This window comes from Gastrolobium bilobum, unplaced genomic scaffold (assembly GCF_033153095.1).
Source record: "Gastrolobium bilobum isolate Gb01-03AN ecotype WA unplaced genomic scaffold, APGP_CSIRO_Gbil_v1 utg4377, whole genome shotgun sequence".
Classification (NCBI taxonomy): Eukaryota; Viridiplantae; Streptophyta; class Magnoliopsida; order Fabales; family Fabaceae; genus Gastrolobium; species Gastrolobium bilobum.
Window position 1 is genome coordinate 1,430,650 of NW_026895684.1, and position 17,960 is coordinate 1,448,609.

The 17,960-nt window shown below is 31.8% G+C and overlaps 2 protein-coding genes across 2 annotated transcripts; both read left to right on the forward strand.

The window, feature by feature from the left end:
- Positions 1-848: 848 nt before the first annotated feature.
- Positions 849-2,784, forward strand: LOC133290884 (uncharacterized). The gene has a single exon (XM_061489032.1). The coding sequence runs from the start codon at positions 1,227-1,229 to the stop codon at positions 2,733-2,735; it is 1,509 nt and encodes a 502-aa protein (XP_061345016.1). The 5' UTR covers positions 849-1,226; the 3' UTR covers positions 2,736-2,784.
- A 7,889-nt stretch (positions 2,785-10,673) lies between these two features.
- Positions 10,674-15,839, forward strand: LOC133290793 (uncharacterized). Its single transcript, XM_061488909.1, has 4 exons — positions 10,674-10,915; positions 11,666-12,717; positions 13,482-14,349; positions 15,468-15,839. Exons 2-4 carry the CDS (start codon positions 11,749-11,751, stop codon positions 15,512-15,514), a joined length of 1,884 nt encoding a protein of 627 aa, XP_061344893.1. The 5' UTR covers positions 10,674-10,915; positions 11,666-11,748; the 3' UTR covers positions 15,515-15,839.
- The last annotated feature ends 2,121 nt before the right edge of the window (positions 15,840-17,960 follow it).

Genomic DNA, 17,960 nt, shown 5'->3' on the forward strand with positions numbered 1-17,960 from the left:
ATCTGATAATTTTTATTAAAGAGGTGGCAACATGGTCAATGTCCATAGGTTGGCAGTACATAGGCGCTCGAATGTACAGTAACATCAACTTAATCCACTAGGATTAGCCTAGTGGCGTGGAATGTGTGTTAGGTGTTTGTAGTGTAGTGTTGTGTGTTCAATTCCCATGTAATGCAAAAAAAAATAACATCAAATAACTAACTTAGTTTGTTTAACTAAATTATTTCTATTTAAATATTAAACATATTATACTTCGAATAATACTTTATGTAATTTCAGTAATAGATAAACTTCATAAGAATAAAGTTAGCAAAAAAATAAACAAATTTATCATTTAAAAAAAATTAAAATAGATGAAGTAAGTATTAGGAAAATTATTTGTTATTAATAGAAAGCTTTTGGAGCATATAGCGAAGAGTTCCACTGTAACGTCCTAACACATCTTAATAATTTTCTTAATACTTAATAAAACGTATTAAATGAAAAAATATATATTTAATACTAATAATATTAAAAGTATTTAAATTTTCTTACTTAATAATTAAAAATTATTTATACGATTGGTAGGAAAGTTTAGAAATTTTCTATAAACAAAACTCTTATTATTTTGTAGCCTCTTGGTCAACAAAGTCACTGAAATTAGTAAGTTATTGACCTGTGAGATCTGTCAGAACTCAGATGAATACTGCCTGTAACATGGGGGAAATATATTTAATAATTGAGTACATCCATTTAATAAATTGGAAAAATTTAAAGGAATATAAAAAAGAATAGTTAAAATGAAAAAAAATTATCCATTTTAATAAACAAATGTCTCAAGTTCGGTACACGACAAAAGTTTGCTCGTTGATATGCTTATGCATTTATAAGGCCCCCTAGAAGAAAAAAGAGAGGAAGTGACGCAGTAATAGCTGCGGGTCCGCTAAAACAGCGGAGGCAGCGAATTCTACAGTCTCGAAGTGCCATGTGAATATGTGATAGATCCCAATCCCTTTACCACTTTGGCAGCACACACTTCCACTCGTTTGTTTCAGTTCTCTTTAGCCCATAAAGCAAGTGCAAACTACAAAGCATAAAAATCCTTTACTATTTTACCACACACCCTTTCTCTCCCCACCTTTTCTTTCTCTTCCCAAACACTATATATTACTGTATAGTTAGATCTTAGGTTAGGGAGCCTCTGCCCCGTAGATCTTGAAGGAAGCCAGTGTAGCTTGGCTTAGACAATGGCTCAGTTCATGTACTTCTGTTGCAAAAAGGTACTCTTTCTCTCTCTTCTTATATTCCTTTTTGTTTCTGTTTGCTTCAGTGCCTGGTCGGAACCTCAACTTGAGAGCACACGGTTGTCTAGTAGTAGAGGTAGTGGAAGAAAAATGTTGGAGACCGAAAAAGAAGAGCAAGTGAAGCCCTTGAAAAAGAAAACCACCAGCCAATCTATCAAAAACCAGACCAAGCTAATCAAGCCCAATAGTCTTTCTTCAAAAAACCAAACCAAAACCATCAAATCCGATAACATCTCCTCCAAAAACCAATCCAAAACCATCAAACCCAATATTATTTCCACCAAAAACCAAACCAAAACCATGAAATCCACTAACATTTCCACCAAAACCATCAAATCCAATAACCTTTCCTCCAAAAACCAAACCAAGCTAGTCAAGTTTAGCTCCAAATCCAATTCATCTTCAACAACCACACCCGCCGACACTCGGCTCAAGAAGCTCAACTCCATCACTTCCACCCCCAAGATCAAGAAGCTGATCGTCACATCAAAACCCCAAACCAACTCCTCAAAACCGAGTTCAGTTTCCATTTCAAACAAGAAATCACTGGATCTCGTTAAAGCAAGTAACAAAACTACAAAAGCCACCGCTTCCACCAACAAGGACAAGCAAAAAAACAAAACAACCAAGGTAGATCAAACTCACGAGGCAGACAAGAAACAGAAGACAGCTAGCCCGAACCAACAACAGAGCAAGAAACCTACGAAACAAGCACCACCGAGTTGGATTATTGAAGAAGAAGAAGAGAACGATGATTTTGTTTCAGAGTTCAAAGATCTACCCAACAAGTTTCACCGTACACTGATCCCAGACCTCGAACGAATCTCAACAACCTCAAGAGCTTACATAACCAAAGCCAATAATGAGATGACAAAAGGTTTCAAACCTTACGTTGGCAAAAAATACGCACCCACCATTGCCACCATAGTTTCTTGTGCTTTCATATTGATCCCTTTGCTCTTAGTCTCTCTCCTTTGCACAAGAATCAAAGCCTACTTCTCCATCCAGAAGATCTTAATCGTCATCCAAGTCTACCTCTCAATCTACTTCACCATTCTCTGCATCTCCTCGTTGGCCACTGGCCTTGAACCTCTCAATTTTCTATACTCTACTTCGCAGTCCACCTATCTGTGCCTGCAGGTGCTTCAAACTCTGGCTTATGTCTTCTATCTGCTCCTCCTCTTGATGTACCTTCTCCTTGTCTTCTCAACAGAATGTGGGCTGGGCTCGAAGTTTCTGGGCCTGGCCCAGACCTTCGTGGGCTTTGCTGTTGGGCTCCATTACTATGTCACGGTATTTCACAGGGTAGTGCTGCGGCAACCTCCCAAGACGAACTGGAAGGTCCACGGGATTTATGCCACGTGTTTTCTCGTCATTTGTGTACTTGCTAGGGCTGATAGAAGGAAAAAGGCTTACGTGGAAGATGATGGAGGAGAAGGCAAGCAGAATTAGGCTACCTATATTATTTTTATTTTCATTTGATTCAATTTAGAAATTAAAATTATCCACAAGCAACAAAGTAAACTTGTTCATGTTCATGTAATGCCTCAAGTAGAAATTCAGATTCGTTCTACAAATAAAAATGGGTTTTATTTTATACACGTTTCATGAATGACTCTGTCAAATAATAATTTGTAAGACTTGTTTTTGAAATTGTCATGCTAAAGTTGGGGCTGAATTTAAAAATAAATGTTTTTCGGTGAATTTAGTAGTAGTGAAATGTAGTAACTAAAAAAGTATGGAATCAATTTCTGCTACTTGTTTTTTTTTTTGGGTTGTGGTTTCTTCTTTCTTAAATGGTGTTTTTGGATGCTATCTTTCTGATTTCCAATGTTGTTTCCGTTAAAATGTGCACATTTCTCGTATAATTCTTAGGGGTTTATTAGTCTTATATAGCTGAGATGGCTTATCTCATGCTATAGAAATAAATTATGTGGATTTCATTATTATGTTTTTAAAAAAAAAATGGCATGACTTTTAATATTTCACTCACATAAGAGAATTCTCTTTACTAATATAAGATAATTTAAACTCTAATTCTTATTAACACAAGGGAGAGAGAACAAAAATGAGTTTTTTTAAATAAATACATAGTTCATTTATTAAAAAAATAAAATCATTTTTTACTTCATATAATCATATGTACATATGAGTTTTTTTAAATTTTAAAGAAGCGACCTATCATCGTTAGGTTGATAAAAAGCAAAACACGTTATTGTAAGTAATAAAAAAGGAAAAAATATTTGTGTTTTTAAATGACACATCTTATATCTTTTAATTCTCACAAAGAGGTGAGATTCACATCTTTATATTTTTTGTCCACTCTCTCTCCTCCTTTATCTATTTCTTTCTCTCACTTAAAATGACACAACTTTACATCATTTAAAATGATACACACTTTTTCCAATAAAAAATAGACATGATGGCATCTCTATTAATGATAATACTGGTAAGTGAACAAAATGTTGCAAAATATTTAAATCTAAAAGTAAAAGTATTAATCTTATAAACAAAATTTAGAAAGGTAAAATTTTGATCTAAGAAGTAAAAAATAAAAAAGGACCATATATATTTTCAGGGGATAAGTTATATTACCTGTCTTTTTTTAACATATTTACCTTATTTATCAATATTTAATATTGTTAGATCAGAATCTCAAAAAGAGAAAAAAATGATAAATGTTAATTGAGATTTTAATATGATGGTATTGGAGAGTGATATGCATGATATAGGTAGGGGTGAAATTGAGCCGGCTCGGCTTACGTCAGACCAGACCTAACATATTTTTCGTAAAATAGGCTGAGCTTGGACCTTGAAAAAACTTGTTTAATAAATAGGTTGTAGACCCACTCTCGCAAGGCCTGACCTATAAGCCTACAGGCCGGCCTATATTGTACTATTTATTTTAAATAAAATAAAGTAGAATAAGTATGCTTTGAAGAAAAAACAAAAGATATAAATTTAATCAATTGCAATTATTTAAAACTTAATTACATTCGATTATATTTTAATAGAAATCTGACTTTATTTCTTATGTAGGAGGAACCAACATCTCAACATGTTAGATTGTGTATATGAATATATTAAAAGGTTTTTGGGAGATGTTATACTTACTACAAGCACCATGATGTGTTAGTTGGATTCATGTAGATATTTTAATTTACATAATATGGATTTGTTTGTTGGATTTGATGAAATATATATTATTTAAATTGAATAATTTATTTTTGAAAGTGACTTAAATGCAGATTGTGATGAGTTTTGTTGTGATTCATGATTTTGTTTGGATGTTGAAATTGTGAATTTTGAATATTTTGTGAAGTTGATTCATGTCTCTCCTTGAAAATTAAAAATTAACAGACTAACGGGCTAGGCCAGACCATTTTTATTTTATAAACGGTCCAAGTCAGGCTAATAGTTAGACACGTACTAGGCTTGGGCCATGCGAATTTGATTTTTTTTGGCATAGGGTTGAACTTTTCGGAGAAAAACTTGACTCAACCTAGCTCACTTTCACCCCCAATGATAGGCATGAAAAAATATAAGTAAAAAGCATTTATTATGTACATCATATGTACATACTTGGATACATATTTTTTTCGAAAGAATAAATTTTTCTCCTATTCTAACCCATATCTTTTTAAGAATTTCTTATTAAATCCCATCAAAAATTCCTTTTTGGGAAGGATGTACCATATATCCGCTCCATTGAAGAATTTTTGATAAGATAGATATACATGAAAGGGTTTCAGTTTGATTTTCACATGTCATCTTTGAAAAGAGTTTAAAATCTTTATCTCTGACCAGACCCGCTCTCCGGATTAGTCTTTATGGAGTGTTTGGTAAAGGAGAAAAAAAAATTTACTAGAAAAATACAATTATTAAGAATGTGGAAGAAAAATGAGTTCCGTATGAAAGTTAAAAAAAAATTATTTGGTAGGCCAAAATATTTATCGGAAAATTGAGTTAATTTTACTGAGTCTATGTTTGGTTGAAAATAAAATTTTGGTGGGAAAATGGGTTGAAAATACGAAAATAACCTTTTTTTTAATCTTTATCCAACTCCACACACGGTAATGCTCATATTTGACTTTTTCTTTCTTTTGGGGGTAAAGATATATGAATCATACTCACCGATATAAATTGTTGTTATGCACACCGACAAATTTTACGTTTTGAAAAAGGAAAACCAAAGTTACATCTATGGGTAGCCCAAATTCAAATGATATATGATTTATAAATCTTGATTATGTGCTAAATTTTTACACGAGGATAATGGGCGTTTTCGTCTAACCCATCGTCAATATTTTTCCACTTGCCTTGTTATCTACAAATACCACCTCCAAGGTAGTATTTTGAAATAGTAATTTTTGCATCACTTTACACACAAATCTTATTTGCACAGGGAAAATGGTTGCATGGTATTTTTTTTTCTAAACTTCTACCAAACATGGTGGTGTAATTAAATACCCACTCTCGTATACCCATATTTTCCACAACAAACCACCTACCAAACACCCCCTAGTTGGCTCCAAAATTCAAAGTTTGCGGGATATTAGAGGGAGCCTATTCGCATCAAAGAAGTAATTAAGGTATATTGCTAATATATATATATATATATATATATATATATATATATATATATATATATAGAGTTCGCTTTTTCTATTGTGAATGTAGATATTTTATCTACATAGATAACTTATCTACATTGAGCAAAAAACGACGTCGTTTTGTGGAGGAAATCAAGGTGTTTTTATAATTATAATTTATTTCAGAGTTGTAATAGTTTTTTTCGTTATAATTTTTTAATTTTTTAACCCAAAACGACGTCGTTTTAGGAGCGAATGTAAGTAACTTATCTACGTTCACTTTAGAAACATCAAAGCCATATATATATATAATTTAATATTTTAATTTTATGGAAAGGCTAATAATTTGAATTGACCACCGACAGTTTCTGTATTTCTGATGCCGTATTGGAGTATTGCCACGTGGGTGCTGGGTAATGCAATTAGAAGAAAAAGTACCCTTGGCCTTTTGTGGTATGGGCCGTATGGCAGCCTACCGGAACCCAGCTTCATTTTGCTGTCCCTTTTCGTAAAGAAAATATCTTCCAACTTGGCCTCTAGTTACTGTATATAGGATTTTTTTTGGAATACTACTGCTGTATAGGAATTTAGCTTGATAATGATACATTGACACTTATTTATAATTTTTTATGAAAGTTTTTATTTGGTCTTTTCAAATTAGAGTGTCATTCATTATAGTAAGCATAAAAACAAAATCTGCGCAAATTAATTTTTTAAAAATTTAACGTGTCATCTCATCGCGTTAGTTTTTCAAAAAGTATTGTTAACTTAGTCTTTCAAAAATATAAAATTGGTTAAAAAATTTAAAAGTGTGACACAAAATACAATTTAATAATTATTTTATATTTTTTAAGGATTAATTTTTTCATAAACGTTTTTCAAAAATTTATATAATATTCTTAAATTTTTAAGGACTAATTTGAGTCATGAAGACAGAATTTTGTATAATATTAATATAATAAAAATCTGATTTTTAGAGGACTAAGTAAATGGATTTTTTAATAAATATTTACAACAAATTTTAATATGTTTTATTATTTTATAAAATAAAATAATTTATAAAACCATAAATTTTATTGACGTACAGTCAGTACAGATATGATAATCCAACTTAATTTACGAAAAGTTATATTCTCTCTTATGTTGTTCTTACATAAAAAATATGTCTCTTTTTTATTTTTAAAAATTTATGGACTTCACTTTATTTACCTCTCTCTTTTTGTTTGATAAACTATTTATCTCTCAACATAAGATAATTTATTTCTTATTACATGAGAAAAATAATTTCATCAATTTATACCCATAAAAGCTTTTGTGTAAGAAAAACCAATTTGTTATGTAACGTAATATGTTATAAAAATTTAAAAACCGGTGATTATTGTAATTCTTTTCAGATATCTCTCAAATTTGTATTAAGTATTAAAATTATAAAGTAATAGTATGAAAAGTGAGATAATTTTTATTAAAAAGAATGAGATAAATTTAATTGTAATCAAATAATAAAAAATATATATAAATTAATATATATGTCAGTATGTGTATAACTCAGCCCTAAAAAAAAATTACGACTTTGTTATTCCTGTATTTTTAATAGAGACTTTGCCAATTGATTAGATGCCACTATGCCAGTCCTATCGTGAAAGTGACTAGTGCGATAATTAACAGTTAACGATATTTTAATGTACTCCCTAATGCAATAGGAAACTTAAAATTATATTGTGGGTTGGTGACAGCTTCAGAATTAAATTATTATTTGCAGAATAGGGTGAACCGTTGAACATTAAGATTCATTTAGTTCCATTACACCGTAATTGGTAAGTATGCCATGACTCTTTGCTTGTTTAGCTTTATTTGTAGGTTAAAGTTGATCAACGGTATAGGTTGTGCCAGTTCAATTAAGGGAAGGTTTTTTATTTTTTTATTTTTATTTTTTTGTAAATTTTATTTTTTATTTTTAAGTGGTGGTATTTGTTCCTAATCCGTAAGATTTTATGGACTTTATTCGACCTGATCCATATTGATAACTCTACACGTAGCAGTAATTGTTAAGTTTTTTTTTTTCAATTTAATTTTTTAAATACTAATTCACGTGATATATTGTAAAACATTAAGAGATATTTGGTAGATGAGAAAAAAAAAGTTACCAGAAAAATATAATTATTAGGAATATGGTGAGAAATTTTTTTGGTTAAAAGGTTAAAAAAAATTGTTTCGTAGATCGAAATATTACAGAAAAATTAGGTTAAATTTTCTGAGTCTATGTTTGATTGAAGATAAAATATTGATAGAAAAACGAGTTAAATTTCTTCACTTAGCCGATAATACCAAAATACCACATTTGGAGTGGTATTTTGAAACAATAATTTTCTTCACAAAATGCACACAAATGACAAATCTTAGGCATCTTATTTTACTAGATTAATTTTTTTCAAACTTTGTACCAAACATGTTAAAGCAGTGTTTGGTAGGAGTTATGTTTGAAGATAGATAGACATTTGAGATTGGTATTCCACTTATACCATGTTTGATACAAGACATTAGAATATTTTACCAGCAAAGTTATTTGTCCAGCGTTCGATAGTTGCTTGTAAAATGAGACCAAATACATTGTGCAAAAATACCACTTGGGATGTGGTATTTGATGTTGACCGGGTAAATAGAAAAAAGAGCAAGAAAATGGTGACAAACATACATACACTCATAAAATTTTATCCAATTTTTTCGGTAATATTTTGGCCTACCAAATAATTTTTTTAAATTTTCCTACCAAACTTACTTTTCAACCATATTCATAGTAATTATATTTTTCTGATAAAAAAAAATCTCCTTTATCAAACGCCCCAATCAAACACCCCCTAAGAACTAACATATTATATGCATAAAGCACGTACATGTCTAAAATTACTTCAAGATAAAGTTTATATTTACAACTTATTTTCGTTTACAACTTTTTACAATCATATCTTAACCATTGATTTACGCTAATCAAGGATTATTATTTCCGCAAATCAAATTTATTAATTAATTATTAATTCACAATAAATGATAACTGTTGATTGACAGAAATCAACGGTTAAGATATGACTTTAAGAAGTTGTAAACGAAAATAAATTATAAATATAACATTCCTCTTATTTCAATTCAATAATTATTTTAAAATTATTTCAAAATCATCAGGTACAGTATCATCACTAACTACTGTTTCTTTTGAGATAGAAACCAGTTTTGTATTTATCAAATTATTTCCAGAGCACTTGTAGACTGTAGTTGTAGGGTACTCTAGTTTGTTATTGTCCTTTTTATTTTTTCAGCGGATTATTTTATCCTACACCAAGGCCGACAGAGGCGTAGCATAGGATCAAGCACTAACCATCATAGGAAAAAGGCGAAGCAGATATGATTCATACCCATTATCCGCTGTTTCTGCAATAATTCAAGCAAAAAAGAAAACTGTACAAACTTTAAAATTACGAGCTTAATTTATAATGTATTATCACTTTTCACTTTCAGTATAGAATTATTTCACACAGTTATTTTTATTTTTTATTAACATGTTATTCAATAGATTTTCATAAGTTAATATTAAATAAAATATAAAAATTCACAAAATATTATGATAACATATTATAATTAAATTAAATGTATTTTTTTTTGTTAACAACAATATATCAGAATCAAATCCTAATTGTTCAATTTTATTACATCATAAGTCCGAAACCTTTTTAAAATATGAAGATTTAAAAATTGGTAGAATTATTTGACATAATTTGTCCTTATTTATTCAAGATTATTATTTTAAAATTTATTTTGATTTAATTTTTTTTTAATATAACTTAATTAACTCCATTAATTGACATTGGACCAACAAAATTGTATTACAATTAAATGACTAAACTAGTGTTAATTTTTTTTATGATCGATGAGATAATTTAATATTATTTGTTATGATTAAAGACCAAATCACTGCTTTTCATGATCATAAGATTAACTTGATATCAATATCGGCAACAGAATCAAAACAAAGTCACTTATATATGTCGGAACTAAAATGAGTGTTTGTTTTCAAATATATAAAAGAAATTCTGATTTTTTACTTTTAGTATAATTAAAAAATCATTTTAAGTCAATCACAAATGCTTTTCTCTAACACTCAATTTTTATTATTAACTAATTTATTTTAAAAATTAAATATCAATATTTGAAATATTAATTTATTAGATTGTTTAAATAATTTTCTTTAATTTATTCTTACATAAAGGTGTATCTATTAAATAAAACAATATATCTATTGATGTAAGAAATAGCTCATTGTAATAAACTTAAAACAAACTTGAAAATTAGGTAGTGGAAAGAGCTCGTTTGATTTCATCAATATTATTTTTGGGAAGGACACTTGAGATTAGTCCCATAATTAGTTTAAAAAATCAAAATTTATGAAAACATTTGAGAATTTTTCGACTTAAAAGAATAATTAGGGTTAATATAATTTTTTTTTGAAATTTATTTATTTTTAAAATTGAATAAGCGGTTATAAGAAATACTTCCTTTCACATATGAGCAGTGAACACCGGAGTCTTGTCATAATAAAAATATTTTAAATGTTATTTTAAATTTTCCTATAAAAAAAATTAGTTTTCCCACCACAAATACAAAAATTAATTATTTAGAAGTTTTACTGGAGCTGTAAAGTGCAGTTTGTACTTTGTAGTAAACCACTGTTTCCACTCTCCATAATTCCTTTGTCTTCCCCATTGGCCACTCCTTTCTCTCTCTCTCTCTCTGGATTTTAAACCTAGATCAAAGGTGACGGTGATTTAAGAAAAGCTTGAGAGAAAAAAATCGAGGAACATTTGAAATCCGATGTGGAATGGTTGAAGATTGTAAACGATGGTGACGAATTTTGATCTGTCTTCTGCATTCATCGCCGATCTCCGCCAAAATCGTTGCCTCCATGAGATGACCACACGCGACCTTCATTAATCACTCCATTCACTCTTCCTTCACCGAACACAATAAGACTCTCTCTCATTTCTTCACACGGTGAGAAGACCGTTAAGCAATGAGGGCAATCTTGTATTCACTTTTATTTATTTATTTCATTGTTTGTGGTAATGCATGATAGAATCGATTGTGGCCACTGGAAAAGCAGTTGCTTGGTTGCTTCTACAAGACCTCCAAAGACAAAAAGAAAAAAAGAAGAAGTGTGGGTGTGTTGTGTGTTTTTTTCTTTTTCTTTTTTCGTTTCGAAATCTGATTGCGATGAATTGACTTAGTTTGAGAATTTCCCTTTGTTCCTCTATCTCTCTCCGTGATTTACTCTTGGTTTGACTTTTCGTGCGAGAATATTTATGCGATTTTGAGTTTCAGCAACTACTGTTTCTTTACCCTAACTATTTTAGCTGAAAAAATAATGCAAAGTCAAAGTGTTGTTATTAATTAAAACATTTGATGATTAGGATGTTTGTCTATTTTAAACCGGTGCAGGACAGGATATGCACTTTCGCTTCTATGAAATATTTTGACTTAAATTTATATGATACGTTGTTGTCTTTTGATTTTACTTGAACTCGTTTTGAAAGTTTTCCTATATGTTGGGCATTTTTTTATAGTATAGAAACTGATTGTAAAAAGAATGCCTTGCATTGTTTTTACTTTTTCTTCCTGATATGAACTACAGAGGAGTCATTACCAGTTTTTTTGGTATTTTAGGACATGGGTAAAAGCTAGAGTTTGGTTGGTTTGTGTTTGATGTTCTGCCAAGTACTGATCCGATATGTCATTTATGTGCAGTTTTGAAGTTGTTTCCTTGCTTCAGCTACCTGATGAGAAATTGACTTACGCATCTATGAGATTATTGTTCTAATTTATCAAGCATGGATAAAGTTTCATCAGACTGTCCATACCCTGGATGCTTCTTTTGTGTCATGAAGGAAGGGAATCCAAGCAAGCGCAGAGCAAGTGTGTTGAAATTCTTTAGAGAACTTCCATGTCAAGATGACGATGATCAGGTTCTCCCTATCAGTGGCCTTTGGAACACGGCAATGGCACATCCAAATGACCCTGAATTCATAGAGCTAGGAATATTTGAATGCATGTCTGCTCTGATATGGAAGGGACTGAAGAACCGGCGTTGGCTTTCTCATGACCAAAATATATACATTCCTTATTATGCGGCTCATATCATTGGTTCCTACACAATGAATATGGAAGAATTTGCAGATAGTGCCGTGCATGCTGGGGTCATTCCTCCTTTGGTTGAGCTTTTAAGAGGTAGATTAACTTGGGTTGAGCAGAGGGTAGCTGTTAGAGCTTTGGGACATTTAGCTACATATGCCAGCACTTTTCCTGCTGTAGCAAATCATGGTGAAATTCTTGAGCTCTCCATCCAATTAGCAATGAGTTCCCTGGAAATAGTTTATTCACACTTCTACCAATATGTTGATAGAAGGCTAAGTTATCACCGTGATCTGCTTACACGTGGCATGGGTGGTGTTGAAATGGAGTCCAGGAAGGCTGAGGAGTGGGCCAGTCAGTTGCAATGTTGGTCCCTTCAGCTTATTAATTGCTTTGCTTTTAAACCTGAATTTCTTCCTACCATATGCAAACCTGAGTTTCTGGTTAAATTACCTGGCATGTGGGGTGGACTTGTTAATGAAAATTCACCAGCTGGTATTGGTTTATTAAGAACGATTTGTCATCAAAAGCTTGGTAGGGGACCTGTTGCCAGTTGCCCTGGTATTATTGAAGCACTGTGTAATATTGCCCGGTCTTCAGATGATTGGCAATATATGGCTATTGACTGTCTTCTATGGTTGCTTCAAGATTCCAATACATGTCACAAGGTAAAACCTTTCACAACTTTGCATTTGTACCTGGTTCCTTTACTTCACTTAGTCACATCCTTTGAGCTTGTTTGCACTGATGAACACTAAGGAATACTACTTATTGTCTGGGAAAGAATACTTTGATTAGCATGTGAATTAAAGTTTATTCTTATGCCTTAAAACTCTTTATTTAATTTAATTAAAGAAAACAAGAATAAAAGTAAGAGCCATTATGCTTAATCTCAAGGACTTTCGTTAAGATCTATCACAATGCCTGCTCCGTATTTGTGTTTCTTCTGTATTGAATAAGCTTTTCAATTTCTCAAATTTCACCTACGAATTACGTTGAGAGTTGGGGTCTGAGGAGGGAAATCTACTGATTAAAATGTTTTCTTAATACTAAAATGGTAGTGCTGATGAGAAGGAAATAAAGAAAGGCCTTAGCTAAGTATTCTGTTTCGTGCAGTAATTTCAATTGAACATCTAAAGACATTGCCGTAGGGCAATGATCTTTCATGCTTGTGGACATATGTAGGCTGCTTAAACCTAGTTACCACTTCCCTTCATCAGTGTCTTCAAAGGAAGTTGCCTGGCCCTTGTCAAGACACCAATGAATTTGTAAACTTGATGTAATAACAACGCCTTGTGTCTACAGGATTACTTGCCTGATGCTTTCATTTATATGAGCACCAATTGCTAGAGATTATGAGTAGAGTATGCATCATTGCGGCATTGCATATCATTTCTTTCTTGAATTTATGGCCTTGGCATATATTATACAGGTGATTGATAAAGTGGTACCTGCATTAGTTGACCTTGCGGAGATTACAACTCTGGGTGATCACAAAAAGCTTGGTGATTCCATTGTTAATGTTCTTCAAGATTGCATCCAGTCACAAGGGTCAGGAAGAAGCTCAATCAGTAGTTGTGCGAAAGAACAGATTGAGGATCTATTAAATTCAAAGCAGAGATTAAAATGGGAAAAGAATATGCCCAAGGAAGATCTACATATTAAGCAGGCTGCAGCATTGGTGGTCAAGCTTGAAGGAAATTCCTTGTTCTCATCTGGAAATATTTCTGGAGCTGCATCAAAATACTCAGAAGCATTGGCATTGTGTCCTATGAGATCCAAGAAGGAGAGAGTTGTACTGTATAGTAATCGTGCTCAATGCCATCTTTTGCTTCAACAACCTTTGGCTGCCATAAGTGATGCTACTCATGCATTGTGTCTCCATAAACCTGTCAATCGTCATGCCAAAAGTCTCTGGAGACGAGCACAAGCTTATGACATGCTTGGATTAGCAAAAGAAAGTTTATTGGATGCTATTCTGTTTATAAATGAGTGCTCCCAGTCAAATGATCCTGATCTCTCACTGAGGCAAAATAAGGTTCCAGATTACGCCGAGCGATTAGTTAAGAAGCAGATGCGTGCTGCTTGGTTATTTCGAGAGGCAGCTATTAAGCATGGTGGTGTCCATAGTCAGGGAGATGGTGGTGATTTATATGGCCCAGAGACTGATGATTCTGAATGGGAGACAGCTAGTGAAAGTGATATAGGAAATGATGGAAGGGATGATATGGGCGATGATGACGATGGTGATTGGAATAATGATGATGAGGGGAAAGATTATAACAAACCTTCACTAAAAGGTATTTTCACTATATAATTTCCCACTAATATGCTTTTATCAATAATTTCCTGTCATTATCTGTTCCCACTTCGTGCATGTGATTATGCATTTATGAATATTTGATTTGGTTGGCGGGGATTGGCTAATATGCCAAAGAGTTTGCATCTTTGAAAAGCAAGATAATGACATATTTGGAGAGTAAAGTATAAGGTGTCACCATATGACATTATCCGCCTGCAACATTGTAGATCAACATGAATCTAACTGGATTATTGTATGAAATCAACCTGTTCCTTTCTTCCTGTTTAAAGTGACGAGTTTTCTTGTGCCATATTAAATGAAATATTTCCTATCAACCTGAAATGTTGTTATCTAATTTTTTGTGGATGACATTGTCCCAACCTAAAGGAACACCAATTGTGTATTTGATTAAATAGCAATGGTGAACAATTCTTACAGTTTGCTAAGATATATAAATGGTGGAGATTTATGTCAGGTTCGTGGATACCTTAGTCTGTATCTCTGGCTTTAGTTTAGATTTCTCGGAAAGAATAGGTCCTATATTACTCTGGATTTCTCGGAAAGAAATGGTCCTAAATTGATATAAACAAGTCCTCAAAAGAAAAAAAGAAGTCGCTGTCTGCATTCTATTTATTATTCCAACCCCACTTTTATCTGGAATATCTTTTTTTGTTTTACATGCCAGTTGCCAGCCTTTCCTTGTTAGCCAGAGGTACCTACGATATTAAGAGAAGTAGCATCAGTCAGCCACCATTCTTAACCCTGATCATCAGCCAAAAGTTTGTGATACAAGCCACGCTCCCCGTACTTGCTTTGTTACTAGTCTGATAAAACCATGAAATACCTCAGCTCATTGCCCTTTATGATGTCAGACAAGCTGATTTATACTCCTCTGCAAGCCTAGTAAATTTGATGGGAGAAGTTAATGCACTCATAACCTTACTAAATTATATCATGATATTACTAAATGACAATTCTTTTCTCCTATATATATCAACACAAAAAAATTAAAAAAATATTTATATATCCATTAAGATGCAAATTGCAATATTAAATATATCATTTTATTTTGTTAATGGTGTAATGCCTTGGTTTTCAAACTTTGGTTTCCTCCAGACATAAAGCATGGATACAATGTGCAACTTGCGGAAGAAGAACCATGATTCCACATGGTAATCCTTGCATTTGGTGCAATTGTTCTCCAGCATGAATGAAACAGGGTTGGCTCCTATGACTGTTGTGATATACTTGTTTTGTGGACTTTAAAGTGAAATTTCTAAGTCGCTCATTGCAAGATGCGGGATGGAAGTGACGACAGTTTTTGTTCTTCCGATTTGAGGTTGAGATTTCATTTACGTAAAGTTTTCCATATTCCATATTTGTTCTCCTTTTTTTTTTTTTCTTCTTGTCAAGTGTAAAAATTGAAGATTTCAAGTTTGGAGAACTACATTTGGAGGATGTGAAGTTTTTTTTTCCTTTTTTTTTTAATGGAGGTTTGTGTATATAAACCTTTTGTGCTTAAGTTTTCTGACTTCATTATTATTTCGATTGCTGTTTGCCTGATTAATTATCATTTTTTGGCCGTTTATTTTGGTCATTTCAGCCTTCCACGTGCTGCAGCCTGCAGGTGGTTTCTAAATAACTAATAATTTACTGAATACTGATCAATATGACTTAATGAACGATTTGTTTTATAGCTTCATCTCATTCTTGCCGTACCCAGCCCCCCCCTTTTTTTTTTTTTTTTTTTTTGAATTTTAGAACCCATGTGGTCAAAACGGGAACTTTAAAGGACGTTTGAATGGTTTTCTTCTAAAAAATATTTTTTTTAAAAAAGTTTTTTTTATTCATTTTATCCAAATATAAAATAGCTTTAATAATTAAAAAATTCATTCAAAAAAATAAGTCATAATTTTTTTTTATTAAAAGTTCATCCAAAGGTCAGATTGACAAATCTCAAAATGAGATTGTTTAAGAAAAAGGGTTTTATAATAGTTATGTTGTAGGAAAAATGATTGTGTGATATTATAGAGATTTGTTTTGCGTGTCGTAATTTTTTTTTTCAAAAAGTGTGGACCCCACAAAATGTTGTGTGTGTAGGAAAATTTGTTGTGTCATGTTAAACGACAAATGCAAATTCCTAAGAAAAATTAAGAAACTATTTAAATTTTAAGCTAGTAAATAAGGAGGGGTGGGATTCCACAAGGACAGAAACTAGCGGTTGGTAAGAAACTATTAAACCATGTAAGAATGCAACTTGCAACACAGAAAGTGACGGTAATTTTTTTTTTTGGGTACTAATTTTATTTATTATTCAGAAAGACAATTAAGTACATTAACTTAACTTTGAGCCAATTATAATTTATAACTATAACCGACCATTACATTAAGTGCGTAATGCCGTCCCCTTTTCTTCATCTTATTCAACATGGTAATGGGTAGAGCTGGCAAAGTTTACGTTCGCGCTATTAATCCATCAAAAAACTAAGTCAAGCTCCTCCTATTCTGCTTTTGAAAATGGATTGAAAAACTGAATCTGTCCCGTCAGTCAAAATATTTTTTTACACTAATCCATTTCAGTTCGCTCTTTCTCGTCATCAACTTGTCAAAAAACAAATCAGTCCATTCTGTTTTACGTTTGAGAGTAGGCTGTAAAACCCAACCAATCCCGCCCAGCTGAGTCCGTTTTACCAAACCCAGGAATAAGTCATCAATTGTTTGTCCCAAGAAAAAGAAAACTAGTTTATGAATTCTGAACCAATCAACAGACACGCCATATGAAGTGATTGTTTTTATACATACATTATCATTTGATTTATTTATTATGTTTTTATACATACCTTGTATTACTAATGCATTAAACTATAATTTTCATTTATTATTATAACCACTATTATGAAATGTGTAAGTGCAATGCAACCGCTATCCGCATTGAATTGAATGCGTTGGGTGGTTTCTCTCAATCCAATTCCTACTTATTCCTTAAAATGTTGGAAACGGGTTGGCCAGTAGTTTGATGTGTGTTTCTTCCGGTCCATAAATTCTTGGGTAAGTACTTATTGGGTAATATAACTCAGGACAACAAATTTTTTTCCCGATAAATTGTAATTCGTGTTGTTGTGTTTTTTTTTTTTTTTTTTTTTTTTTTATCTACTAGTGGGTCCCGTATTTTGTTGGGTATGTAGGACAGCTTTCTATTCTCCCACTGCGGAGAATTATCGAACCCATAGTTATTATAATTGACACATAAACTGTATTTATAATTTTTTGATTTGTTTTTTGTAAAGTTATTTTAGATAACTTTATCTAATGTTTATCAAAACGACGTCATTTTGGAATGAAAATTATGATATTTTTGTAATTTTAATTTATTTCAGGGTTATAATAGTCTTTATCATTCTAATTTTTTAATTTTTTAACCCAAAACGACGTTGTTTCGATGAACATTAGACAATGTTGTTTAAAGTAACATTAGATATTTTTTTCCGTTGTTTTTTTGTTATAACTTTTTATAATTATTTTATAGAAAATGTTATACTTATTATCTATTTTTCTTATTATTTCTTACTACCAAATCTTAACTGTTAATTTCTGTCAATCTAACTATTA

Bases quoted from the DNA above. Each gene is read 5' to 3' on its own strand.
- LOC133290884 (XM_061489032.1), top strand. From the start codon at position 1,227: ATGGCTCAGTTCATGTACTTCTGTTGCAAAAAGGTACTCTTTCTCTCT.
- LOC133290793 (XM_061488909.1), top strand. From the start codon at position 11,749: ATGGATAAAGTTTCATCAGACTGTCCATACCCTGGATGCTTCTTTTGT. The intron at 12,718-13,481 runs GTAAAACCTTTC...TATATTATACAG, and splicing joins ATTCCAATACATGTCACAAG to GTGATTGATAAAGTGGTACC. The intron at 14,350-15,467 runs GTATTTTCACTA...GGTTTCCTCCAG, and splicing joins TAACAAACCTTCACTAAAAG to ACATAAAGCATGGATACAAT.